The following is a 23846-nucleotide window of genomic DNA, read 5'->3' as shown; positions in this document are numbered from 1 at the left end:
GCCACACAGCATGCTTGCTTCCATTTTTGTCCAGCTAGGCTGGGAGAGGAGCTACCATCATCACAGCCATATCGAGACAAATGCTCTTGTTGGCAGCTAAGACCTGGAGGAGACCCTGAGTGGGAATAGGCAGGATCAGGGTGGCACCCCGGGGCTTCATTCCATTCAGCAGGGAAGTTGTCCTATGCAGGGGGAGGCATTACTGGCTGCTCCATCTCCAGGGATTTTGTTTTGCAGTGTGTTCCAGTGTGTGTGTGTGTGTGTAGCAAGGAGCTGCAGGGGTCCCCAGGGCAGCCCTGCATTGCACCCCACGGCACTGATGCTCCATTTTGGCGTGCCAAGGAGCCGGTCTCTGCTCTGCCTCTGCACAGGGGCTTGCAGCAGACACCTCCAGAGGTCCCTCCAAGCTCAGCCATGTGCTGCCGAGCTCCCTGCATCCGGACCAGGGGCTGCACAGAGACCTGCACCCGTCTTCGCCAATCCCAAAGTGCACGGGGTCGCAAGCCCACCAAACAGGTTTTGCCCAGCGAATGCCGTGTTGGGGCTGCTGGGGAGGTGAGTACACAAGGGCAATGTGAAACAAGCAGCCACTGCTTCTGGCAACCATCACCAACCCCCTTCGCTGACAGAGAAGTCCCAAGGTTCCAAGGCTCTGGGGGCTCCCCATATCTGACTTACTTTCCCCCCCTCCTTCACCTTGTCAATTAACATCACTGGACCAATGTTAAGCTGGAATAGTGAAGGTTTCCATCTTTAAACACCAGAGAGGAGCTAAAAAAAAATCCTCCCAATTCCACAATCGAGGGCAGTTAAACAGCTGAAGAGCAGCTGCCTGCTCTGCTGGAACAGGACTCTGCCTCTCCCAAAAGAAACAACAAAGAGACACTGGGCTTTGGTGAAGATGAGTTTATTAAAGCCAACAAAAAGGGATCCCAGCCATATCTCTTGGAATGACGAAGCTGGACAATTTGTGGTAATATGGTTTTGTTAACACCAAAATGTTTCTTTTGCTGGTGACTTTTCAGATCAAAAATCAGACATGACACAAATGCCTGAAGTAGTGGGAGCTCACCGTCACAGCTGGGTACCCTGAAAAGAGTTGCTGTGGGGGAATTGGGACTGTCCAACATCTCATCTGCTGGATCTGCTTGTCATATCTCTGGTGTCTGAGAACCACTTCCCTTGAAAAAGGTATGATGGAGAATTCCTTAATCAGCCAAGAGATACAAAATTTCCTGGAATCTCTGAAACCCAGGAATTTCAGCATGTAAGAAGAGATACAATAGTGGACGAACCTGAGATGCTGGGGTTTGGTTTTCCTTAGTTAAACCTGTCCTCGACCAAAGTTCACAAACAACTCCTGACACAAATCTGAACCTCATCAAAATCAACCAGAACAATACTACTCTACTAAAACCCTGAACTTCTATAGAACAAAGTGACAGAGATACTATTAGTGAGAAACAGTGAAGCCTCTGGCCACAGAGACAGCATTATATTGATCTAGCTGAGGAATTTCCAGTAGATCTCGGTGCCAAACCTGGCTGAGCTGACCATCTGCTCTGCCAGCCCTCTCCTCCCTGGGAATGTCAGGTACTTCACTGGTGTGTGAACCCTGTGGTAACTCAAGCCCATGGTATCTCTTCTGGGAGAGGGGAAGTAAAACAATACAGATCCCCTCAGCTTTCCAAGCTGGGGGACAGCCCTGCTTAGACCCCTTACAATGTCTCAAACTGGGCAATAGCACTTTCAAGCATCCAGCCTGAGTCTTGCCTCTGACTAAGTAGGTAACACACCTAGAGGAATAAACTGCACCTGAAATGGTCATCCTGCACTAAGAGCTCTGAGAATGAAACAAACCCCTTCAATCAGAAGAATCACATTCAAATATTAAAGAGCAACTGGCTGTGTTCTGCTGAGCCAGTGGATTGACAGGATGTGGTTTCTTGGAGCTTGAGGGGCTTTGGAGGCTGAAGCAGCTTATTTGCTTTACACCTGTTGTGCTACACAGGGAAAATATATCCTCCTCGGGAGAGGAATCCAAGAGATACCTTTTCACACTGGAAACATTAATTGTTTTTTTAGTTTCAAGGCTTCTCCTTCTTCTGCTTGCAAGTTGTTGCAGGCTTTTATCAGAGCGTGGCACTGGTGGGAAATTCTTTGTAAGCCCCCGCTGAACACTGCTGAGGATCTGCTGGTGGGGAGCTGCAAAAACCGGGTCCGAGTTTTCTGAATTGAGATCAACCAAGTATCTGGGAAAGGAATTTTTTCTGGAGCTTTCCAAGTCAATAATCCCATTTGCCTTCCTCTGCTTTAGCCCACTGTCAGCACATGCAGAGTGTTCGCCTTTCCTCTTAGTGAAGTGTGTTGTCTTTTTCCCTATTGCTTTTTTCCAGAGCATCCTTCCTGGACTCTGTTTGGTTTTGTTCCCTACGTCTGCCTTCTCCACCTCATAGTTTGTGGACCCATTGCTGTGTCTTTGCCCAGGTGTAGCTTTCTGTGCAGAATGATGGCAAACTTGAGGCTGCTGCTGCTGTGACAGTGTCAGTGGCTTAAACCCTCGAGTGCCCCTCCTGAATGCCTTCCTCAGTGGGGTTGGTAGAGGCATTTCCAGTGGTATAGGAGAGTGTTTCTTCTGACTACTCCCCAAGAAGTGTCTGCCAGCCCAGCACATGCAAAGATGGGGAGCACAACTCTGTGTGTCCAAGTTGCATTTCACCTCCTGCAGAAAGGTGTTTGCTCTGTCACAGGCTGCTGTAGCAATGGGGCTGACTTTGTCTCCTGAGGCTGGGTTTAGACCACCCTTAAATGTGCCATCTCCAGTGATCTGGTTCCTTCCAGGGGAGTCTCCGTGTTGCTGCTCCACTGTCACACAGGGGAAATGAGACCAGCCTGAGCAGCTGCAAACTCCCTTGCCTGGGCAGCATGGCCTGTGTGGATACCCCTCACTCAGAACACAGTGCTGGCTCAGCCCAGGGGAGGTCTGGACAGACTTATCTGTCGTGCAAGGGGGCAGGCTGGCACTAGACACAAGCGTGTGCTGCTCAGCTGAGGTATTACATAGGTTCAGGAAGCTGAGTTCTTTACACACTTTAAGGAACTGGTCATATATCTGGGCTGGCAGTGACTCCTGACCCTCCTTCAGCATCTGGATACTGGATTTCATATCTAAAATCTCCATGTCTTTCTGGGGAAGCAGAAAGCAGAGCAGAAGAAGTAAAAAACACACAAAAAGGCACAATAGTAAGAAAGTTTTAGGTACCATGTGTCAGTTTGGTATTGACCTATAGATGTTCTCAAACTCTCCCACAAAGGTGAGAGGTTTGGGACTGGAGCATCCCCCTAACCCACTGTGTACCCTCTCTCCTAGGATCACTGCCTTCTCATTCACTGATCTGACACGTCCTTGCCAAAAGCAATTCCTGCAGCTGGGCCTTTGGAGAAACCAGCCCTGATCAGGAGGTCTCTGACAGTTCATTCTTGTGTCTCTCACATCACTTGTTTTCTTTTCATGTCTTTTTTCCTCTCCCTGGGACACACCTGGCTGAAGGGACAAGGTGCTGCACTTCTGGGAGGTTCTCTCCCCTCATAGGCATGCACTGCACCATCTTCTCCAGCAAAGGCATGTGTCAGGTGAGGAAGCAGTGAGTGCTCCATCACAGCCTGCCACATCAAGGCACTTCTCTTACTGACCAGGGCTTCATCAAAGCTTACAGTACTGTTAGCCAGCGCTTGGGTAAGCCTCTGTCATATCTGTCCTAAAATTAGCATTTTAATATGCTTTTCCCCTTTCATTGTAACAGGAGCAGTATGCTTTGTAATCCACCATTTGAAGGCAATTTAATATTCAGTCTGTATTTTGAAGAAGCAGGAGAAATTCAGAATGAGGATTCAGAATAAAAGATTAATTTCTTCACTTACGGCTGCAAGTCTCCTCTCCATCTCCAGCAGTGCCTGCTCCATTTGGCTTTTATCTGTCAAAGCTTTCAGCACCAAGCTGGAGTGACTTTGAAGAGCGTCTTGCACTAAACAGGGAAATCAATAAAAACCACATTTGGTCTTTCATTTGTAAATGTGAATAAAGTACTAGCAATACTATTGCTACTTCCTGCATGGCTTGGCATGAATCACCACATGATTCTTCTGCTGTGATCTCCCCAAACCCTGAGCAATGAACAATGGGGTGGATTTTTAAAGCAAGGCACTTGAAATTTATAAGATGCTGCATAGGCCAAACCTCATTTACTCCCCTCTGTTAATGTAGCAGCTGGAAAAGAAAGGCTGTGAAGAGCTGCAGAATTTGGGAGGCTGAATGCAGGGAAGGCTGAGGCTTGGTTGTCTGCCAGGTGCACAACAGGCATGGCCAAGGCAGGGGAACCCCAGTATAGCTGATCCACCCCTGTATAAACTGTACTGTCATGCAACCAGGTGATGGTTAATGGGGCTTGAACAAGATGGAGGTGTAAAAGGTTAATGGCTAAGAAGTGCAACCAGAGAAACTGTGTCAAAAATGCACAGGAGGCTGAAAACTAAAGGAAAACTGCTGGAAGGAATAGAGGGAAATTATTAAGGAGTGTGCAAAGAATTGGAATTTCCATTTGCTGGTCATGGGAAAAGATAAGGTCAGAAACTACCTGAACCAGGTAGCTGTGCCCAGCACTTGGTAATGGGGGCCACAGCAGAGTCCTGTGGAGGCACAGGCTCCTTGAGAGGGTTTTAAATTGGAGCAAATTACTCTTGGCTTCAGTCAGTCTTGCTGAAAAACTGATAAAACCCCAGGGATTTGTGTTACATGATTGGATAAGAATATAACTCCCCCCACAGAGCTTCAATTACTCTTATAGGTACCACTGCTGTGCCTAATACACTATAGGATTGGAACAGAGTGTGTGTGGAGATGAAAAAACTTTAGCATTCTTGTGGAAGTCTACTTTAAAATTGTAAATTAGGACAGAGAGAAAGAGCTGAGAAAGAGCGGAGACAAAGAGCTAAACATGTCTGGTCTTTGCTGTGAAGGGTGCAGGAAGGTGTGTACAGATGGTGTGGAATGTTGGCTGGTTGGCATAAAACAGGATCCAAAGCACTCCTGCTAAAGTAAAGCACTGCCAAGCCAGGATAACTGAAACCCTGGAGTGCTGGAGCACTGCATACCTGAGAAATATCAGAATAAAGGCTACATTTCAACAAGTTGCTACAAGAGTACTGCAATTAATTAATCTTCTTTTGCTACAGATCCAAGGTGTTTGATTTACTTTGGTGTCAGAGGAGCTGAAAGCCCATCTGAAGCTGCTCCTGCTCACCAGTGTTTATCTCAGCTCCTTTGTGAGCACCTCTTGCCCCACAGTGCTGTGCTCACTGGCTGCAGAGCTGCAGGGCACTGGGGATCACTTCTCCTCCTGCTCAGCTATTTTCATTAAGCTTCCAGGGACTTAATTATCTCAGTGAGCTGTGCCCTTCTGTCAAACTGTAGATGGAATTGGTTAAAGAGCTAAAAACTATTAGGGAGCAGCAGGCAGAAAGTGACTGTACAGGCTTTGCCTCTGTGAAAAAACAGGGATGTTTTAAAATTTTGGGAAGGAAGATAGGAAAAAAACCCCAAGCAATTATGGGCTTAGTAATTTGTTCTCATAGGGTGTAAGGTTTTAGAACAGACTTTGAGGAGCAAAGTACTCAGAGATATAGAGGGAAATGGAATAAGAACAAGATTTTATAAAAGGTGGATTGTGATTTAATGCACTAAGACAAGGTAGGTGACTTCTTTGACAAAGAAAGCACAGTGGCCTTTCTGTAGACTCAAACAAAGCTTTTCAGTGGAAATTGTCATGTAATGAAAGGGAAACTTCAAAAATAAGTTAATAAAGGGAAAACATCAGCTCTTGAGCCAAGTAGCACAAGGGGACAAGGCAGCTCTGAAAGGTACTCATCAAGGCGTTCTCATGAGCCAAACGCTTAAAATCTGCTGTAGTCACCTGGGTGAAAAAGCCAAAGGGCATTCAGTTAATTAGAAAGTGACACAAGGATGCAAATGCCAGCACCAGAGGCTACAGGTGAGACAGGGCAGTGTGATGCACAGCAGTGCACCAGCTCTGGCTGACAGAACTGCTATGCATCCCGAGATGTCTGGAAGCCCACAGACCTTCCCCGGTGTCTATATGCAAGAAAAGAAAGAGATTGAACTAAGACATGAGCAGAGAAAAGCTACAAGTTAATTAAGTGCTTACATGGTAATCTCCTCTTATGAAAGGAGATTGAAAGTGTCTCATTCAGCCACGCAAAGCAGAGGTGTGGGGTGGCACAGGGCTGGAGGTGCTGCTCAGGGATGAACACAAGGAATAGCACCTCCTGACACCAGGAATCTCCTGTGCCCAGTTGTGTTTTTAACTTTGCCTCCTCCAAAAGAGCCCTGCTCGGGCACAGTGCACACAGCTGTCATCTGGGAGAAGGAACCCAGCAGTTGCCTCATCCATGCATCATCCTCACACACGTTGAATTAAAACCACCTGCAGGACTTGAGCTCGAGGGGAATTTCTCCATTATTTTAGGACACACATCACCACATGGCTTTGCCTTGTTCTCTGTAAGAGCTTGGCTGATTTCTGAGGATTATCTGCACATATTTTGAACAATATGCTGTTGCAGACAATTTGGTTGCTGTTTTGATCTTTTAGTGTTTCGCTCTGACAGATTTAGACTGTTTTAGAAAGCTGCAAATCTATAACTTGCAGAATGGGTTTGTAACAGAGGAGTGAATGTTTGGGTGGGCCTTTTAGACATTTCATCTCCCTGGTTAGACACAATCTACCTGCAATCTGAGAGCAAGTTTTTGGGGAGCCTGCCAACCTACAAAGAGAAGAAAAGCAGCGGTGACTAAAGGAAGAAACTCCTTTCATGTAATTTTATCACCTTCCATGTCTACATAGTGGAGATACAGGAAGGGCAACATCTGCAAGCTTATCTTACCGTGCTGCTCTTCCCCATATGCTTAATTTTAGCTCAGAAATATTTTTTAAACTTTCTGGTTTCCCTAGTCTATCTATTCTCCTTCAACATAGTATCCTCAGTCTAAAAATAGTCCTGCATGCACTGGGCTTGTGATCTGCACATACATTTGACTCAGCACAGCATGCTGCCGGCAAGCAACCAGCAGCCAGCCTTTTGAAAGCATTTCGTTTGTGCGTGTAGGAGTAGTCTGCAGAAAAAACCCTCAGTTACAGAGGAGGGGCACCCTCCTTCCCTCCCTGCTTCCATACCCACAGGAGTGTTCAGACTTGTGTAACACTAATAAACAAGGTAAAAATAAGTGTTAATAAAGGCTTAAAAAAATAGGCCTTGAGACAGCCAACTTGGATCAGATCAAGGACCCTGTTAAGTCAAGTCTCTTTTCTTTGAATATGATCAAGAAGGGCTGTTTCAGAGGTTGTCTTCAAATAAACCCTGCAGCAGATAGTTATTGAATAACTTGATCACAGACAGAAAATCTTTACTCAGTTAATGGGTGACTTATGCACAGACATGTGCCTCTCCTGAGGTAATTTAAACAAAGCAGTTTTTTACAATCTGAAACACTGCTGTGTTTTGATTTGCTGTACCCTTGTCTTCGGATGCTACTGTTTACAATAATAACATTTGGAATGTAAAATCTGGCATGAGATGAAAGGCTGAAAGACCTCAGGGTGGGGCTGCCACCCTGTGCTGCAGAGAATTCCCTGCAAATCAGCCTGTAACTGGGTGCAGCTGCATTCCCAGCAGCTGAAAACTACAGCCTGAGCAGTCAAGGGAGAAAGCACCAGCCTCCCAGCCTAGGAATATTAAACAGAAACTGCTTCTGATGTCTCTCTATCATCATCTATTCAGCTCATCCTGAGATTGGCACTAACAGCAGAGAGGCTTTAAATAACACTTTGGAAGGAGTTTGGTTCCCCCACACCCAGATTCAGTAGGGGAAATTGGAGGTGCTATAAACCTGGTGAGACACAAGCAGGGAAGACAGCTCTGGAGCTCAGCAGAGCGCTGCATGTTTTCCCTGGATAGCCATGGAGCTGTGCCAGAGGGTGAGACAGTTGGGCTGTCATGGCTGCATACTGCTCAGATACGCTCCAAGCAGTCAGCTGCCAGATTTGTGCTGGGTCCCGTTCCACAAGGCATCAGATAGCACCTGCATCGGGGGACTGTGGGATGACCTGCCCCTGATCTCAGCCTGTGCTACAGCATACAGTGCTCCAAGCCCTGAATTGTGACAATGAGGAATTTCAGTATCTACTGGAACATCCACACTTCCTCTCACCATTCATACTGAGGTGTTTTGGAGTCTTGTTAAGTCCCTCACCTCAACAGTTTCGTCAGTCACTGCTTGGCTAGTTAGCAGCTACATGGAAAAAACATTTTTAAAATCAAACTTTTTGACTTATCAATCCATACAGTACATAAGGGAGTCTAAATTGGATGTCCCAGTCTGGACCGTATCGTTCAAGGTAAACAAGCTCAAATTCCATAATTTTAAAAACAGCCAACTCTCCTGGAAACTTTGCCAACAGCTGCTGGGCCTGAGTAGTCTAGAAGCCACTCAAGTTTGAAAACTGCTCACTGGGCACCACATCTTGTCAGAGAACTGCATCACCTCATCCCTCTGTAAGTGATATATTGCACATTACTTTGTCACCCTTGATGGCAGTGCATCACAGGATTGCCTGTGGCACAGTGACTGGGAGGGTGCTGCTCATGTGCACTGCAGACAAGGTGCTGTGGAGGATTTGGCTGTTCTGAACTGTCACAGCTGGAACTACCAGAACAGCAAAGCAGCACAGAGAGGGCTGAGTGGTGAAAATTGACATTTATGTAAAATAATAGAAAGCTTTGATAGAAGTGTGGGTATATAAATTAAAATGGGAAAAATATGAAAAGAAGCGAGCTACAGGAGTGGAAAACTGAAGGAAAAAGAAATAATGAGTGGGCAAGTCAACCAGAGAAACTGTACATATATATAAGGTGGAAGAACTGAGGCCACAGGGTCTGTCTGCCTTTTTACATCCCTGTGCACTGCACATTGAGATGTGAGCAAGGCACAGAGCACCTGTGCCTCTATGGAAGCTGCTCAGCCAAACCTTTTCTCATCTCCAGTGCCAGACACAGCTCTATCCACTGTGGGCAAGCACATATGGACAAGCACTCAAAAGAGAACATTGTTGAAAACCTTCCTGCACAGACCATGCCAGCCCAATTACATTTGGAAATGCTTTGGAAATACATTTTGAAAAATATTTTCTGTTTCAATCTTTCCTGGTGGCTATGCAGACTATGCCAAATGTGCTTGTTACCCACTGCTAAAAATGCAACCTGTGATAAGCTCCTTATAAGCTTTTGATGAAGATAGACTTGATTTCAAGTTCACCTTCCTTTCCTTTTCAGAGCTGTTGGAATGTCCTGGTGCAGTAGTTCTCTTCATCTTCTGCATTCCTCTCCTACCTGTGAAATCCTTCACTGCCAATGATTTAACATGTCTGCCATGTCACCCACATCCCAAGGTACTGTAGCATCACTCACTGGCATTCAGAACTTTATTAGCTCTGAATTTAGCTCTTTCACCTGAGTTTTGGAATTTTATACCAGTTTTTCAAGGGAATTGCCTCTTTTCAAGGCACTAGCGTAGGTATCTATTTAGTGGGAACTTAATTATCCATCGCTGTGATATCAGTCAAATGACAGTGTTTATCTGCAATTAACCAGTGACAGACGAACCTCCCAGAAATATAAAAAGAACAACATTGTGCAGCATGTGATGATTTTCATTATATATTCAACATTCTGCAGCATGATGCATTACAGAAAGTGCCAATTTTTCTTTTCAATTGCTTTGAAAATCTAGCAGCATGCACCTCTGGGAGGTTTCTCATTTCATTCAAGGCACATTCATTGGAAATGGATATGGAGAGGGAACAGGACAACTGAGTAAATGGTATGGAATGAAGAGGGAGAGCATGAACAATAGATTTGATTTTCAGTGCCATGACAACAATTTCTGTACATGAGGTATGCGAACTAGACAAAGTCCTGCTGCAGAATGGACAAGTTGAGACACTGAAGTAATTAGGCGATGGGAAAATGTGTAATAGGGAATTTGCTGTGCTGGCCAAAGCAGACAAAATCTTGTTTACATTAGGGTCCCACCAAGAGCACTTGCCAAGCACAGCAAGGGAATGTTCTTAGTACAATGGGATTGGTATTTCAAATGTACAGCCTATCATGGCCTCCAGCATAATGCATCAGACTCCACTCTTTTTGTCTGAGAGGGCTCTGTTGATTTAAAAGCTATCTGTCAAAGATGTGCTTTGTGGAAGACACATTTTGCCACACAGTGAATACTATTGTGCTTTTGTGAAGGTCTACTGCCTTCATCTCAAGATACAACTCACTTCACATCTCTTGTGTATATTGAAAATGGCCTCTTGTTCTTGCACAGAGCAAAGCAAGCTCTGAGCAGTCCTGACAGGGTGTTGATAAAGCATCACACCAGCATTAAAAATTAATGTAGTCTCAAAGGCTCAGATCTAAGCTAAATTAGAAACAATTTCATGAAGCATTTTCCCTCAGTAAAGATTTCTGTGATTAGCCACTTGAGAGACAGAGTTGTTCAAAAGTATTTTACGTTATTAGCTTTTCTGGAGGTCACCCTTTCGTCATGGTAATAGTGTGCTTCACTATGTGCTTCTTATTCAAGAAATGAGCAGTACTAGTTTTGTTTACATCCAAAACTTAATCACTTCAAACACAGATGAGCAATGGAAGACTTCAAACTAGCATATTAAAATCTGAGAAAGCCCTAAAAACTGAAACCTGATACTCAGGATATAAATATCTAAGTTATTTTTACTGTATATTCCATTAGTACTCTGGATAGTCTAAAAATGATCATACTCCAGGCAAAAAACAAAAACAGAAGTGTGTTTATCTATTTGAACCATGTGTCTAACCATGCAACACCTAAGTACAAGAAAGCAGAGAAAGGGAAAAATGAGAGAGTAGGAATGGAAAAACTGAGAAATACATACCATGGATAAGTCTTATTTTCCCTCTCCCTTAGGGAGAACAGCTGTGAGTGGCATGACTTGCACAGTTTACCCCAGCCTCCAGACAACATGCTGACATTTGGCAGTTTGACTGTGCCCTCTGCTGTTAACAGGAACACAGGAAGAACTTACATGTCTTGGAAAAGGTTTCTTGGCAAACCAAACTGGATTTGAGTTTGGAATCAAATTTTTCTTCAAACTTCTCAAAGGACACTTGCAGCTGCAAAAACAAAGGTAAATGGGAAAATTAAAATATTGCCTTTTCTTTGTTTGCAAAATCACAGCCCCAGCTGCCACAGAACAATGACTTCAAGTCATGGAATGGAACAGCCTGAAATTGTTGTTTATCTGTCACTTGAAACAATTTGTCCAGCTGTTGGTTGCAACCCCAAAGAAGATCTGTGATGGCTCAAAAGGCTCATGAATTCTGAACAGATTTCAAAAAAGAGATAACTGATCTGTAAAATAGGATCAATAATAACTAATAAAATTAATTATAGAAGTGTTGGGGGAGAAACATTCACCTTCAGACCACAATGACTAATCCTGAGAGTAGACTGCTTTCTTCAGGCAGAAGGGGAAAAGAACTGATATTTGTAGGCTGCCACTACAGCTTGTTTTGTTCCAGAGACCCAGAGAAATTCTACCACTGGGTCTGAGGCAAGTCCCTAAAGACCTTGATCCTAAGGCCACAAAGGCAATGGTATATGCAAAAAAATTTACAATTGCTGGTTTAAAGCATTTGAGTGCTTAAGACACACAATGTAATATTTTAGATATAAGCATAGTAAAGGAGAAAAAGTGAACACTGAATGGTCTGCAGTATTTCTAACTCTTCATTATTTTACATTCTGAATTTGAAGTAACTTACCTCTTGAAACTTCTCTTTGGTGCTGGAAATAAAGGAGCTTAGGACTTCACTAAAATGGGAAAAAAAACAAGTATGAACCTGAAATATAAGTTACTGAAGTGTACAAAAATTGATAAGATCACTGTAGAAATGGGACAGGGAAACACTGTAAGGTGACTATAAGTCACCTCCAGCTGTTTTAGGAAAACATGGACTCGGAAATATAAAGTATGAAAAAAATACATATGCACAATTGCCCATATATGTCATATACATGAAGTTTTTACTCTCAAATTTTTGGTTGGGATTTGCACAAGTGTCCATTAGCTGCTGGGTTGTGATCACCATGTTATCTGCTCCGGAAGGACCCAGCCTGTGTGGTGACGTGCCAGTTGCTGTGATACACGGGTATTGTGCTTGGACTAAAATAACTGTGGGAAAAACATGGGAAAAGCTTCAGCATCAACAAAGCCCAGGCCAGGAAGAACAAACACTGCAAATCCTTTTCTCTTGAGATTATGCCTGTGGTTTCTGTTTTCTGTCCTTTTAAGTTGAGCCAGCGTATCAGGAACCAGCCTATATTCATGATTAACCTACCACACTAAAATGCACGGATGGTTGCTAAGCAAAGTGATAACCTTTTCCTCTCAGAAGATTTGGGTCATTTTAAGTCAATCATTTGAGTGATCTAAATTACAACAGCCAAAAATATGCAGAGGTCAGGTATAATCTAGTTATGAGAATTAGGCAGTGCTTCTGAAATCTCTCTAGCCTTATGGAAAGGAAGATACTAATTTTCTTAGTCAAACTTGAGGGGGCTACAAATTGATAAATTATACACTTACATTTGCAAAGATAATATAGTTATTTCTAAAAACAGGCTTCTAATCTGGGAGCAAGTCTGGAGTGTAGGAAGGAGCATAATCAATTTAAAGAAAAAATGAAGAAAAATTATGAGTGATGCCTGAATATTTAAAACTACTTTCTCATTTTATCTTCCTCTAATAGGCAACAGAGAATAAAATTTTGTCTTATCAGAAACATAGTGCCCATTGAAAAGGCAAGACAGATGCATAGCCAGATTTGATCAAAGGCTTTTTAATAAAAACACACTCACTTTGGATGTTACATTACAAAATCTACAGTGCTAAGAATTATTTATAGATGCACCGAGTTGCCATGTTTCATTTTTGAGCTTCAAACTGCTGGCTTGTTCCTTAAAGTCCTTCAGGACCCACAGGTATGTGTAATCAAATTGCTGGCTTGTTCCTTAAAGTCCTTCAGGACCTACAGATATGTGTAATTCTTGACATCTGACAAAGGGCAGATGCAAATTACATTAGCAAATAATACTTGTCTGTTACCAAAGAAACAATACATAAAAATATTGTATGGAAATAAAATTCTAGAGATATGTGCAGGTTTATAAATATGCAATCTGCACACAAGTGTGTTTGGCAATCACTTCATTTGGCCCAAATGTGAAGGCCATCCTCAGAGCCCCTTTTATCAGTCCCTACATAACCTAAAAAATTTTGAGAAATAAGGGTTTTAACAGAGAATCAATACAGAAAAAAGAAACAATGTTCATTAGATAAAGAAAGACAAAGGTAAATTGAGGTTAGAGTTCTGCTGTTCCATGGGGCTTATGACTGAATATGTTACATAAATTGCAAATAAACCCTATTCTCTTACCTTGCGACACTTCCCAGTTAAAAATTATTTAAAACCTGAAAATACTTTTCTTGGAGAAATATGCAGCTATGTCATGTATAATATGTAAGAGGAGAAGAAGGAGCTGCAGGGAGTGATAACCACTAGAATGGAAAGAATTTCCAGTGTATGTCTACATACCGGTCATATTTTTCCTTTATTTTGTTCTTATTCACTTCAAAATTTTCCAAGACACTTTTCACTCTTCCTGCACCAAAATTAAGAGAACATTTTTCTCTTGTTTCTTCATCAAATAACTGTGGTTTTGTCTGGTATTTGGTAAAAATACTGGTCTCACTCTGTGACACAAACAAAAGAAAAATGTTGAAGTACAAAAATAATCAGAACAATTATTAGAAGAAGCCTTTTTTTTTTATCCAGTGCTTTGCAGACAGACATCACAGTAATTGGACACGACAGATTAAACTGGATGAGATTAAGAATTTTTTGAGATTATGTGTCATTTAGTGTGCCTAGCTAGATCAATTTGCTGTGGAACTGAGACCTAGCCCAAATTCCTCCAGATGCAAGCTTTTCTCTCATCTTGAGGATTTTCAGTTTGCTACAATTATAAGGTGTGCAGGTTATTTTCCCTTCTATGTTCAAGACAGAGACTATAAATGAATCTCAGTGTTCCTGGAATTGTGGAAAAGTTCAAGTTGTCAGTAGAATCTTCCTGTACAGGAATCCAAAACAAAATCCTATTGAATTTCCTGGTGGATGACATAATTTTGCTGCCAGCTAGCAACATCAACAGACTGTAGATGAGTTTTTCACATACTTCAATACACATTTTAGAAGAAATTTAATATTAATATGAAAGCTTCGCTCTACAAAATTTCCAGACACTGTGTGACCAAAATGGAAATGCCTTTTCCTTAAAACATAAGAAAGGGAAAATTCCATTTTTTTTCATAATGTCAAGTGAATTTCCTGTTTTATGTCTGATGAAACCGCTCCTAGGCAAAATGCACAGGACAGCAGATAGCATCTGGAACTGAAGGACAGCCTGGGGCCTCCAAGCTGGCACCACTGCTCTTTCCTAATCTTTGCTCCAGGTGTGTTTATTCAGATCTGGTTCTCTCTGTTAGCAGCACAGGAACTATTTTAGTGGAGGCTGTTAACATCAGAAACCATGAGCTGTAGGAGAAACATTGTGAGCATAGAAACTCTTCATCCCTATCCAAAATCATCCAAGCATCTACCATAACAACAATGCAGAAAGGTCACTGTCAGTGCAGGGAAGAGAACACTGAGTAGCTCTGTCATTTTTGCAGAAAGCTAAGGAAGTGAAATACACAATTTCTGAAAGAAAAATAGATTCAATATTCTAACTTGTCTAGGTAGGTGGTCTAAAGATATTAGTTTGAAAATAATCTCATATTATTTTAGTAATTTAAAAAATGTGATTGCAGAAAATAATACCTATCTCAATCGTAATTTATAGCAATCTGTTATAAATATCACATTCATCTGACCAGGCTGCTACTTTGTCTTGTCACAGTAAGTATGTGTATGTAGGAAGATGATCACTTGATTTCAGCAGTTACTGACATTTGTAAATGTTACCACTCAATTTCAGCATTTTCCATTAACTTTGAATGGTGGCTGTGTGCCTGCACAGGGCTGACTGAGAGCGAGACTCACATCCTGGGAGTTCTGCTGTCCCGGCTGCGTGCCCAGCTCCAGCGGTGCTGCTGCCGACTGCACATTCTCCAGGCAGAACTGGGAGCCAAAGAGCAGCTGAGAATCACTCAGACTCGAGTAGTCACTGGCAGTGCTGCTCCTCATGGAAAACTTATTGGACCTGAAATGGTGCAGGGAGGGATGTGAATGAGTCTGGAGCAATTAAAAAGCCAAACAATTTCTGTTGTAACTCAGATGTTGCTTCGATTAATTGGAAGGCAGTTCCAAGACAATAAACCTTGCTGACTAATAGTTGACATTTCTTGGGCATTTATTCTCCAGATGCCTTAAGTCTGACAGTAGAAAAACAAATAAATAGAGGTAGCATATGGCTGGATGAACTGATATGAATTGTTGGAAGTATTTCAAACGTATTAACATGCTACTCAAAAGTGCTCTTCTTTCCCTTGAGCGTTACTCTAAATCTTTTCTAGATACCCTTGATTTTCTGCTGTGTTACTCTGATTCTACTCCTCTTTAGAAACACTCTTATATTCCTCTCCTCCTTTATGGAATAGGCTTGTGGCACAGGACCAGCTTCCCTCAGACAAGGGTTCCCCTGCACAGCTGCACTGCTTCTCATTGTGTTGGAGGCTGGCTTCAATTTTTTGCTAGCAAAAATACATACAAAAGACTTATTTCATTTTTCACAAAGAACTGTAGAATGGTTTGGGTTAGAAGGGACCTTAAAGATCACTTATTTCTAACCTTCTTGCCACAGGCAGGGACACCTTCCACTGTACCATGTTATTCATAGTGCCATCTTTTCTAGCCTTGAACTTTTTCAGAGAATGGAGCATCTATCTACAGCTTCTCTGGGCAACCTGTGCCAGCGCTTGCTCACCCTCACAGAAAATAATTTTTTCATAATGACTGATCTAAATCTACCCTCTTTCAGTTCTTGCTTTTTTTGAGCTGCCAAGATGGAGAGATGTATTACTGCCTTTGGAGCTGGGAACTGGAGACCAAAATAAATGAAAATAATTAATGAAAAATTTACACAAGCTTTTTCTTCCATATCAAATGATACAAGTAAAGGAGAAGGAACAGGATAATAACTCATGTGTATAACAAGAGATGATCACCCCAAAATTTATTAGCAGTGATGTGTTTGGTTAATCCCTAGTTTTGGAAGGAGCCCAAACATCATAGACACAACAGGGAAAGGACTTAGCAGCAGTACTTGAACTGCTCAGTCTCCATTATATACTAGTGTCACTGACAATATCATATTAATACTTTTGGCTTTAAGCTCACTGAGCACACTGAGCTGCAGGCAAAAATAGATGAGGTATGGGTTTCTGGATTCTCAAAAGGCCTGATAAGTCTGTCTGAATTTAAAGCTTCTCCCTTAATCCCTTTCTGGACCCCAAATCTGCTAAGAAAAAATCTGAATACAATTTTACTTGCACAGCTTCTTATTTGCATCTCAGCTAAGCTTTGTTAAAAAAAACCCAACAAAACTTAATCTACAGGCAGTATGTGGGAGAGAGGTGAGCACATGGGCTGCCATGACCCCACACAGGCAGAGCCCCTGCCTGCAATGTGAGTAGTACATCTCCTGCACCAGTTTTCTAAATCCTCCTGTTTTCCAGTCAAAGAAATCTCCTTCTTAGTTTGAGGAAGGGTTTATATAATCTTTAGATGCTCTACGGTCTTTACAAACCCCCTTTGAAAGTGTCCGGTACAATTGGTGAACATCATACCCCACAATATGCTCGTTTTATCTGTTGCTTTGTGGTATTTAATACCTGAAGCACAAGATTCTTATAACAAAGATTTTATGAGGAGTATTGACCTGAGAGGACTTCATGAGCCAAGTGACTTCCTAGGCTTACTCTACACTACAACCAAAGGCAACTGTTGGCTGCTCTGGAGCTCAGTTTTTCTGTCTGAAGTCCACTACCTCAGCAGTTGGTTTAGGAATGATGGCACTTTTGCAAATTAGAGGAGGAGGTGAAACAGATGTCTCTTTTGAATATACTCATTCCCCTGAGCAATGATTTCTTTCTCCCTTGCTTAACACTGCTGGCAATTAATTTACTAACAAGACCATCTGGGCAAGCCATCATCCTGGCCATGCTTGGCCCAGGCCTGTCCCTGACAGAGAGATCAGACAACTGTGATCATATGTGGGATCAGATGTGGGATCAGGCAACTCCAGCTCTTCTTACCACCTGACCATTCCCTTCAGAATGCCTGAGATGCAGGGATGCATGCTCTGTCCTAAATATAAATCCTTTCCTATAATCATCGAGGAAACATCCCAGGTATGCAATCCCACTTAGCAGTCCCTCCTAAGTGAGGAGTGCAATAGTTTACCTCAGGAGAACTTTTGGCTTTCTGCTATCATGAGCCATGCCCCAGATGTGTGTTGGTGCCCATAACATTCCTTTGGTATTGGCATTAGCATATGCATTCAAAGCAAAACAAACTTTAGATATGTAAAACAAGTTCTTGGTTGCTCCAAAAAACGGTAAATCATCCTCTGCTGACTGATGGTCAAATGACTTCATTCTCCCACCTAACTTAACACAAGGTATTGCAATACTGGCAGCTCCAACCCTTTCTCGTGATATGAGTGTGATCTAAAAAATCTGCAGCGTTCTGCATATCTGGGGGGTCAGCTAGAATCTTCCCAGTCTCTGTTTCCTTGTTGTCAGCAGAAATTCCCCCTTTATAGGAGGAGTTAGAACTTTCAGGAGCTTCTTTCATTTTTCTAATTTTCTGATTTCCACTCCAAATATTTTAGCACCATCAAATGCAAACATTCACCTTTCATTCAAAGGTTCTGCCTTACCTCAAAACAAACCTGGCATGTGATTTTCTCTGGTTCTGTCATCCCCACTGAACCTGTGCCAACATCTCTCTTCTTCTCAAGCACTGTGGGTGAAGCTCACTTACACCTTTCTGACACATTTCTACAAAATGCAGTAAAGCCCTTTTCCCAAAGAAGAGATCTTTCTCTCCTAGTAACAGTGTCTTGAGTACAATCACTGCCATAATGTCTCTCTTCTCCTGGTTCCCCTCCAGAAAATCTCACACCCCTTTCTGCTCTTCCTCATTTAGGGACCAGGGCTGAATCACAACAAATCCAATTTAAATTCTAGGAGCTGCTGTTCACCTGCTCTTCCTCCTGGCTTTAGTGTGTATCTATAGGAACTGTCTCTAGCTCTGCTATACAGCTTCCATCCTCACTATCAGCTGCCTGCCAATGTGCCAATGTGCTCAGCAAATGAGCAAGGATCAGCCTTGGCTTTGGGTGCAGGGGAGCTGGAGGAGTTTAAATCAAGGACTTTGAGCTGCTATTGCAGCCTCCAGCCATTTGCCATCTCTTCACTGGAAACAGTCACAGCAGAAAATTATTCTTCTGCTTCCCTTCCTCTGGAATGGCATGACCTGCTTGCTGCAAATTTGCACCACATCCTAAAAGGAATTTCTATAAACAGATTCTGGCACTGGCCCTAATACATTAACCACGATGAAATTCCTCTCGGTTATTCAGCTTAAACACTGCATCCAGTTTCCAGATTTCAGGTTCAAAATCCCTCTGGTCTTATTTTAATTTCTCAAGGTCGTTTTTACATTCTGTGAGTTTATTCATTATTCATTCAGCTGTGGTTCAACACTGCCTAGACATTCTTACCTTGGAATCCATCCTTTGTCCTGAGCTGGTTACAGCAGAGCCTTTTCCATGAAAGGACATTGGGATTTCTGCAGAGTAGCCCTGTTTACTCCCACAAAATACATCTCCAACCATATTAAAGTTAAGCATCTGAAGACAGGGATTTTTTTTTGCCACCTCCCTCTCTATCCTGAAGCCATCTTCCAACCTGCACTTACAGACCTGGTTTCTCATTCCTGTGAGGCTCTGGAATTTTACAGCTGCTCTCCTGGTCTTTGTCCTGGCTGTCTCTTTCATTTTCTGCTTATTCTCGAACCTTAATGCAACTTCAAAATATGTGACCTTGTGATGTGGGATGGAATTTCATGGCATAATGGATTGAATGAGGTTTTTAATCTTGGAAGTTACATTCAACAGCAGAAATAAACCATAAAGAGTAGTGGCCCGAGTAGGCCTTAACTTCAAGCAGCTGTTTAGAATGCCTCTTTAATATTTTCATAATTTCTTGGCCTTACACACTCTCTGACAGGCTTTCTGCTTCTGATGTCTTTGGGAGTCAGTATATGAGTAGCTTTTATGCATTTAGCAAGTTACTTATTTTCTCATGGTACAAGAAATTTCTCATGACTTCAATTTCAAATCTAAATAATTAAGTCTAAATAATCTTTCTGCCTCAGGCAAGCATTTAACCCTTTGGATTGTACAGTTTAATTTATTTTTTAATGAGGTTTCTTATTACTATTCCTGTGTCATTTTCTTTTAATTAACAGTAGTGGATTTTTTGGCTTAGCAGAGATACTGACTCCAGTTCCCTGCTGCCACTCTCATGGTAGCACTACAAGAGTAAATAACCTGAACAGGGATCTTGTGCTCAGTTCCGACCCTGCGAGCTCCCTGACCAAGGCAGTTATTGATGGTTTCTGAAAATGTGCTTTCAGCATCACACCCGTGTGATGCTTATCCAGTCAATCAAAGGCTGCTTGAAGCATCACTGCTGTCGTGGCTACTATTCTTATATCCTCTGTGATCTCCCTCCACCAGCCCTCCTGGCTGAGCAGGAGGCAGCGCTGCTCTAATGTGTCACTTTCCCTAATGAAGGCTGCATTTCAATCCATAAAAACTGTGTGGTTTGTCAATACACTTCAATTGAGACTAAGCTTCCCCAGTATAGCTGTCATGTGGCCCCCTTCCACCCTCTAAAATAACTGACGCCCTGATATTATTGTCCAACCTGATAATCTTCCCTCTGCTTCACTTCTAGGATCTCTATTATGTCAATATTCATACATAAAGCCAGGTGGAACAGGAGTCCTTGTTCCCCACACCTGATTTCTCAGGCTGTTACGGTTGCAGAGAATCACTTGTGTGTCTGACAGATAACAAACAAAACCCAGAGCAGTTTTGGGCTTGTGCCGAGCTGTGGCTGTGAGGGCAATGCATCACTGGAGCTCTGTGTTTCCTGGGGACCTGATGGCAGCTGTTCTCAGAAGTAACACCCTGACTCAAACTTGCAAAGAACTCATAGAGTGAGTCATACTCTGCCTAGATTATACACTGATTTTATGTTTCATTTTAAAGCTCCCTGAAAGAGTTTTCTGGGGATTAAACAGCATACCCTGCTGTGGTGGGAAAGTTTCTAGTAATAGAAGTGAGCCAAGGAAAAGTAATCAACACTTTTCCCCCTATTTCATATACACACACACATTCACATGTTCCTATGGGAAACTTTTCTTCCCTTTAGGAAAAGTTAATTGTCCACAGAAAATTTTCTCCCCCTTCTTACCTCCTCCAAAAACTCAGTAACATTTTACGCCCTATTTGACCCTTTTGAACTCACTTGTAAAAAATGTGGAATGCTGAGGAGTGAGTGTTAAAATCTTGCCTATATTTTCTTCCTGAATTAATAAATGAATTAAAAAGGAAGACACTGTAGGTGATAGGCTACTTTGGAGGATGAAGAAATTCAAATGATCCCTTTCCAAACAGGCATCTGTACTTCTTCTACCCATTTCCTTCCCTATGGTACAACTCCACAGAATCATCAATATATTTAAAATATATATCTTGTATATAATATAAAAATGCAATTATATATTTTATATATAATATCATGTCTTTGTAATATATTCCCTTAGCTTTCCCTTCTCAGTCTCTGACCAGAAAGAAAGTCACAGGTTTTCAAACTTAGAAACAGCTTACTGAAAATTAACAAACCCCACAAGGAACAAAAAAAATAAATCCGCAGGTACCAAGAAGACAATAGAGTTAAGCAATGCACAATTATAAAGACAAAACTGTGACAGATATAAATACATTTTCCCTGAATTGGCTCCCCTTTGCCCCCTGCATCTGTGCAAAATTCAATTAATTCATATCTTTACAACAAACATTTTTATAATGGGCAAGAAAATGACTATTGTGTTTTCATTATCATCCATCATTGTAGTAACATCTGGACAAAGAGACAGTATGACAAATTGTGAATTTGAACAAGTTAGTTATGTAAGGGGGTTATTTAGTTAACAGAGGGTCGGAGTACCAAATTCATCAATTAGCTTTTCTGGAGCCAAACAGGGGATGAGTCCCACTGCCTTTTTTAGTCATGTGGTACAAAGGATGCTCTGAAGTACAAATTGCAGCTTGTCTTATATATTTGCCCTCTAGATGTTTATATCTGAATATTTGTTGTTTCATTGTAGATTATAGATGTGGGGAGTTCTAGCCTCTGCTGGGAAAAAAACAAGCCATGTGTATAAATGCAGGATATGGAATAATTTTTGAGTTACATAATGTGCAATAATATTGCACATCACGATTCGTTCTATCTGCCCTCTGCACAGGTAAGAAGAGCACTTAACTTATCTGATAAGATGAGGACAGCTCACAGGGCTTCCCCAAATAGACCCTGAATGGTCAAGGGTACAGCTTCCAGCTGATGCTGATTTTTAGATTCCCACCTATGGTGGATCTATGGCAGTGCTGGTAGGCTGGGGGTATAAACAGGATCCCAGGGGAGGCTACTGAATCCACATTGGATTTCCTTAATTAGCCGCAGATCAGTTCTGGACATGTTTCACCTCACTGCCATCAGCCCTGCCAAGTGTTTGGCTTTACACCCCATCCCCTTTCCATTTCTCCCCACTCATGCTCACCCAAGGGCTGTTGGTGTGCTCAGCATCTCCTTGATGTTCCAGACATTGAAATTCATGTTGTTCTCAGGGCTGACACCCCGGCAGGGAGCCCCCGAACAACACCATGGCTCCGGCCCTCATGGCCTCTCCCCGCCAGCAGTGGCCATGGTGCCACAGTACCCTGCAGGGAGGAGGGAGATGGAAGATGACCAGCCCCACTCAGGGCAGTGTCACCTGTGTCCTGTGGCTGTGGGGACAGCCCAGGGGGACACGGCCTTGCAGGCCCTGGGCAGGCCTGGCTTGGGGCCCTCCGCAGGCCTGGGATGCAGCCAACCCCCGGGCCTGCTCACCTGTGGGGCCTGAGGGGCCTGAGGGGCCTCGGTACCCTGGGGCAGCGTCTGGGCCTCACCTCAGGGCTGGGGGTCCCTGGGGTCAATCTAGGCCTGAGGGTCCTCAGAGTCACCCCAAACTGAGAGTTCCTGGATTGTACTCTGAGGCCTGAGTCCTATGGGGGTCTCTGCATCTCATCCCAGGGCTGAAGGTTCCTGGATTTCACCTCAAGGCTGGACCTCACCCTGAGGCTTGAGACACCTCAAGGTCCTATGAGGCTCCCTGGGGTCACCCTGGGGCTGAGCGTCCCTGGCTTCTTCCCTGGAGCTGAGGGTCGCTGCGGTCACCTCAGGGCTGAGGGTCCCTGGATCTCACCCTGAGGCTGGGGGGATCTCTGGATCTCACCCTGTGGCCATGGACCCAGGATCAGCCCCAGCTCCACAAGCCAGCCCTTGCCCCTCACCTGGAAGCACGGCCCTGGGCACAGAGGGTCATCGCAGAACACAGGGAGGAAGAGAAAGCTGAAGGCTTGAAACCTGGCACACTGAGGGCTGCTCCCATGGGAGCACGGCAGCCATGGCACCCATTTTGCTCATTTCCAGAGGCTGTGTGATCTCTCATGTAAATACCTCTGTCAGAAATGCAGAAGGATTTAATTTAATCCATCAGAAGTATGACAAAAATAACCACCATCCAAACATTCCCCAAAGAAACATTCTCAAATATGGTTTTACTGGATTTTTTGCCTTGTGGTTCCACAACCCCCATGTTTAGGAATGTAAAATAGGCATGCTGCTTGCCTACTTTTTCCTCCTTTAATTCAAAACTATTTCAATACTAGTTAAAATGTTTGTTTCCTGGCTCTGAAGATAATCCATAAGCACTAAAACACTGCAGAAATAAGGTTGACATAAATTCATGGATAGATATGGGGGATTACTTACATTCCCCTTTATTCTCTTTTCTCTTTAGTATTAAAGGTGGCCTGGAGCTCAGGGGTGTCAAAATAATGGCTTTCTTGATATATATATCTGGTTTCCTAATCAAATCCCATGTAGATAAAGTTTTCACTGCAGATAAAAAATAAAATTCTGGCATTTTACCCATAAAAAACTCATTGGAGTGATTTCTCTACATTACTTTGCTTGACATTACAACACTAGAGTTGGTTTAAATAGCTTGGATTAATTAAGGCAGCTTGATACCTCCCAGCTAAATGAGAAGACTCTGAAGGGTTGATTTTCTAGGACCAGAGTAGGGTGTTGCAGCTTGGGCCATGTTCCTGCTTCGGGGATGGGATAGTGGCTATGCTGTCCAAGGCAGCCGTGGGCGGAAGGCAGACCTTCCTCCAGAGTGCCAAGCTGATGGAAATGTTGACTTTTACTGTGATTTTTAAGTAAATAAAAGCCTTGTTCTGCTCCTGAACTGCTTACAGCTCTGTTGTACAG

General features: G+C 42.9%; 1 protein-coding gene across 1 annotated transcript; it reads right to left on the bottom strand.

Moving 5' to 3' along the window:
- Positions 1-1378: 1378 nt before the first annotated feature.
- On the bottom strand, positions 1379-22145 carry IHO1 (interactor of HORMAD1 1). The gene is made up of 8 exons (XM_042779709.1): positions 22090-22145; positions 15274-15433; positions 13768-13925; positions 11935-11983; positions 11196-11283; positions 3922-4025; positions 2753-3187; positions 1379-2719 (listed from the first exon to the last, which is right to left on the bottom strand). The coding sequence occupies exons 1-8, from the start codon at positions 22143-22145 to the stop codon at positions 1865-1867; spliced, it is 1905 nt and encodes a 634-aa protein (XP_042635643.1). The 3' UTR covers positions 1379-1864.
- Positions 22146-23846: the final 1701 nt, after the last annotated feature.

The sequence above is a fragment of the Catharus ustulatus genome, chromosome 13 (genome assembly GCF_009819885.2).
Source record: "Catharus ustulatus isolate bCatUst1 chromosome 13, bCatUst1.pri.v2, whole genome shotgun sequence".
Lineage (NCBI taxonomy): Eukaryota > Metazoa > Chordata > Aves > Passeriformes > Turdidae > Catharus > Catharus ustulatus.
This window is presented reverse-complemented; position numbering and strand designations above follow the sequence as displayed.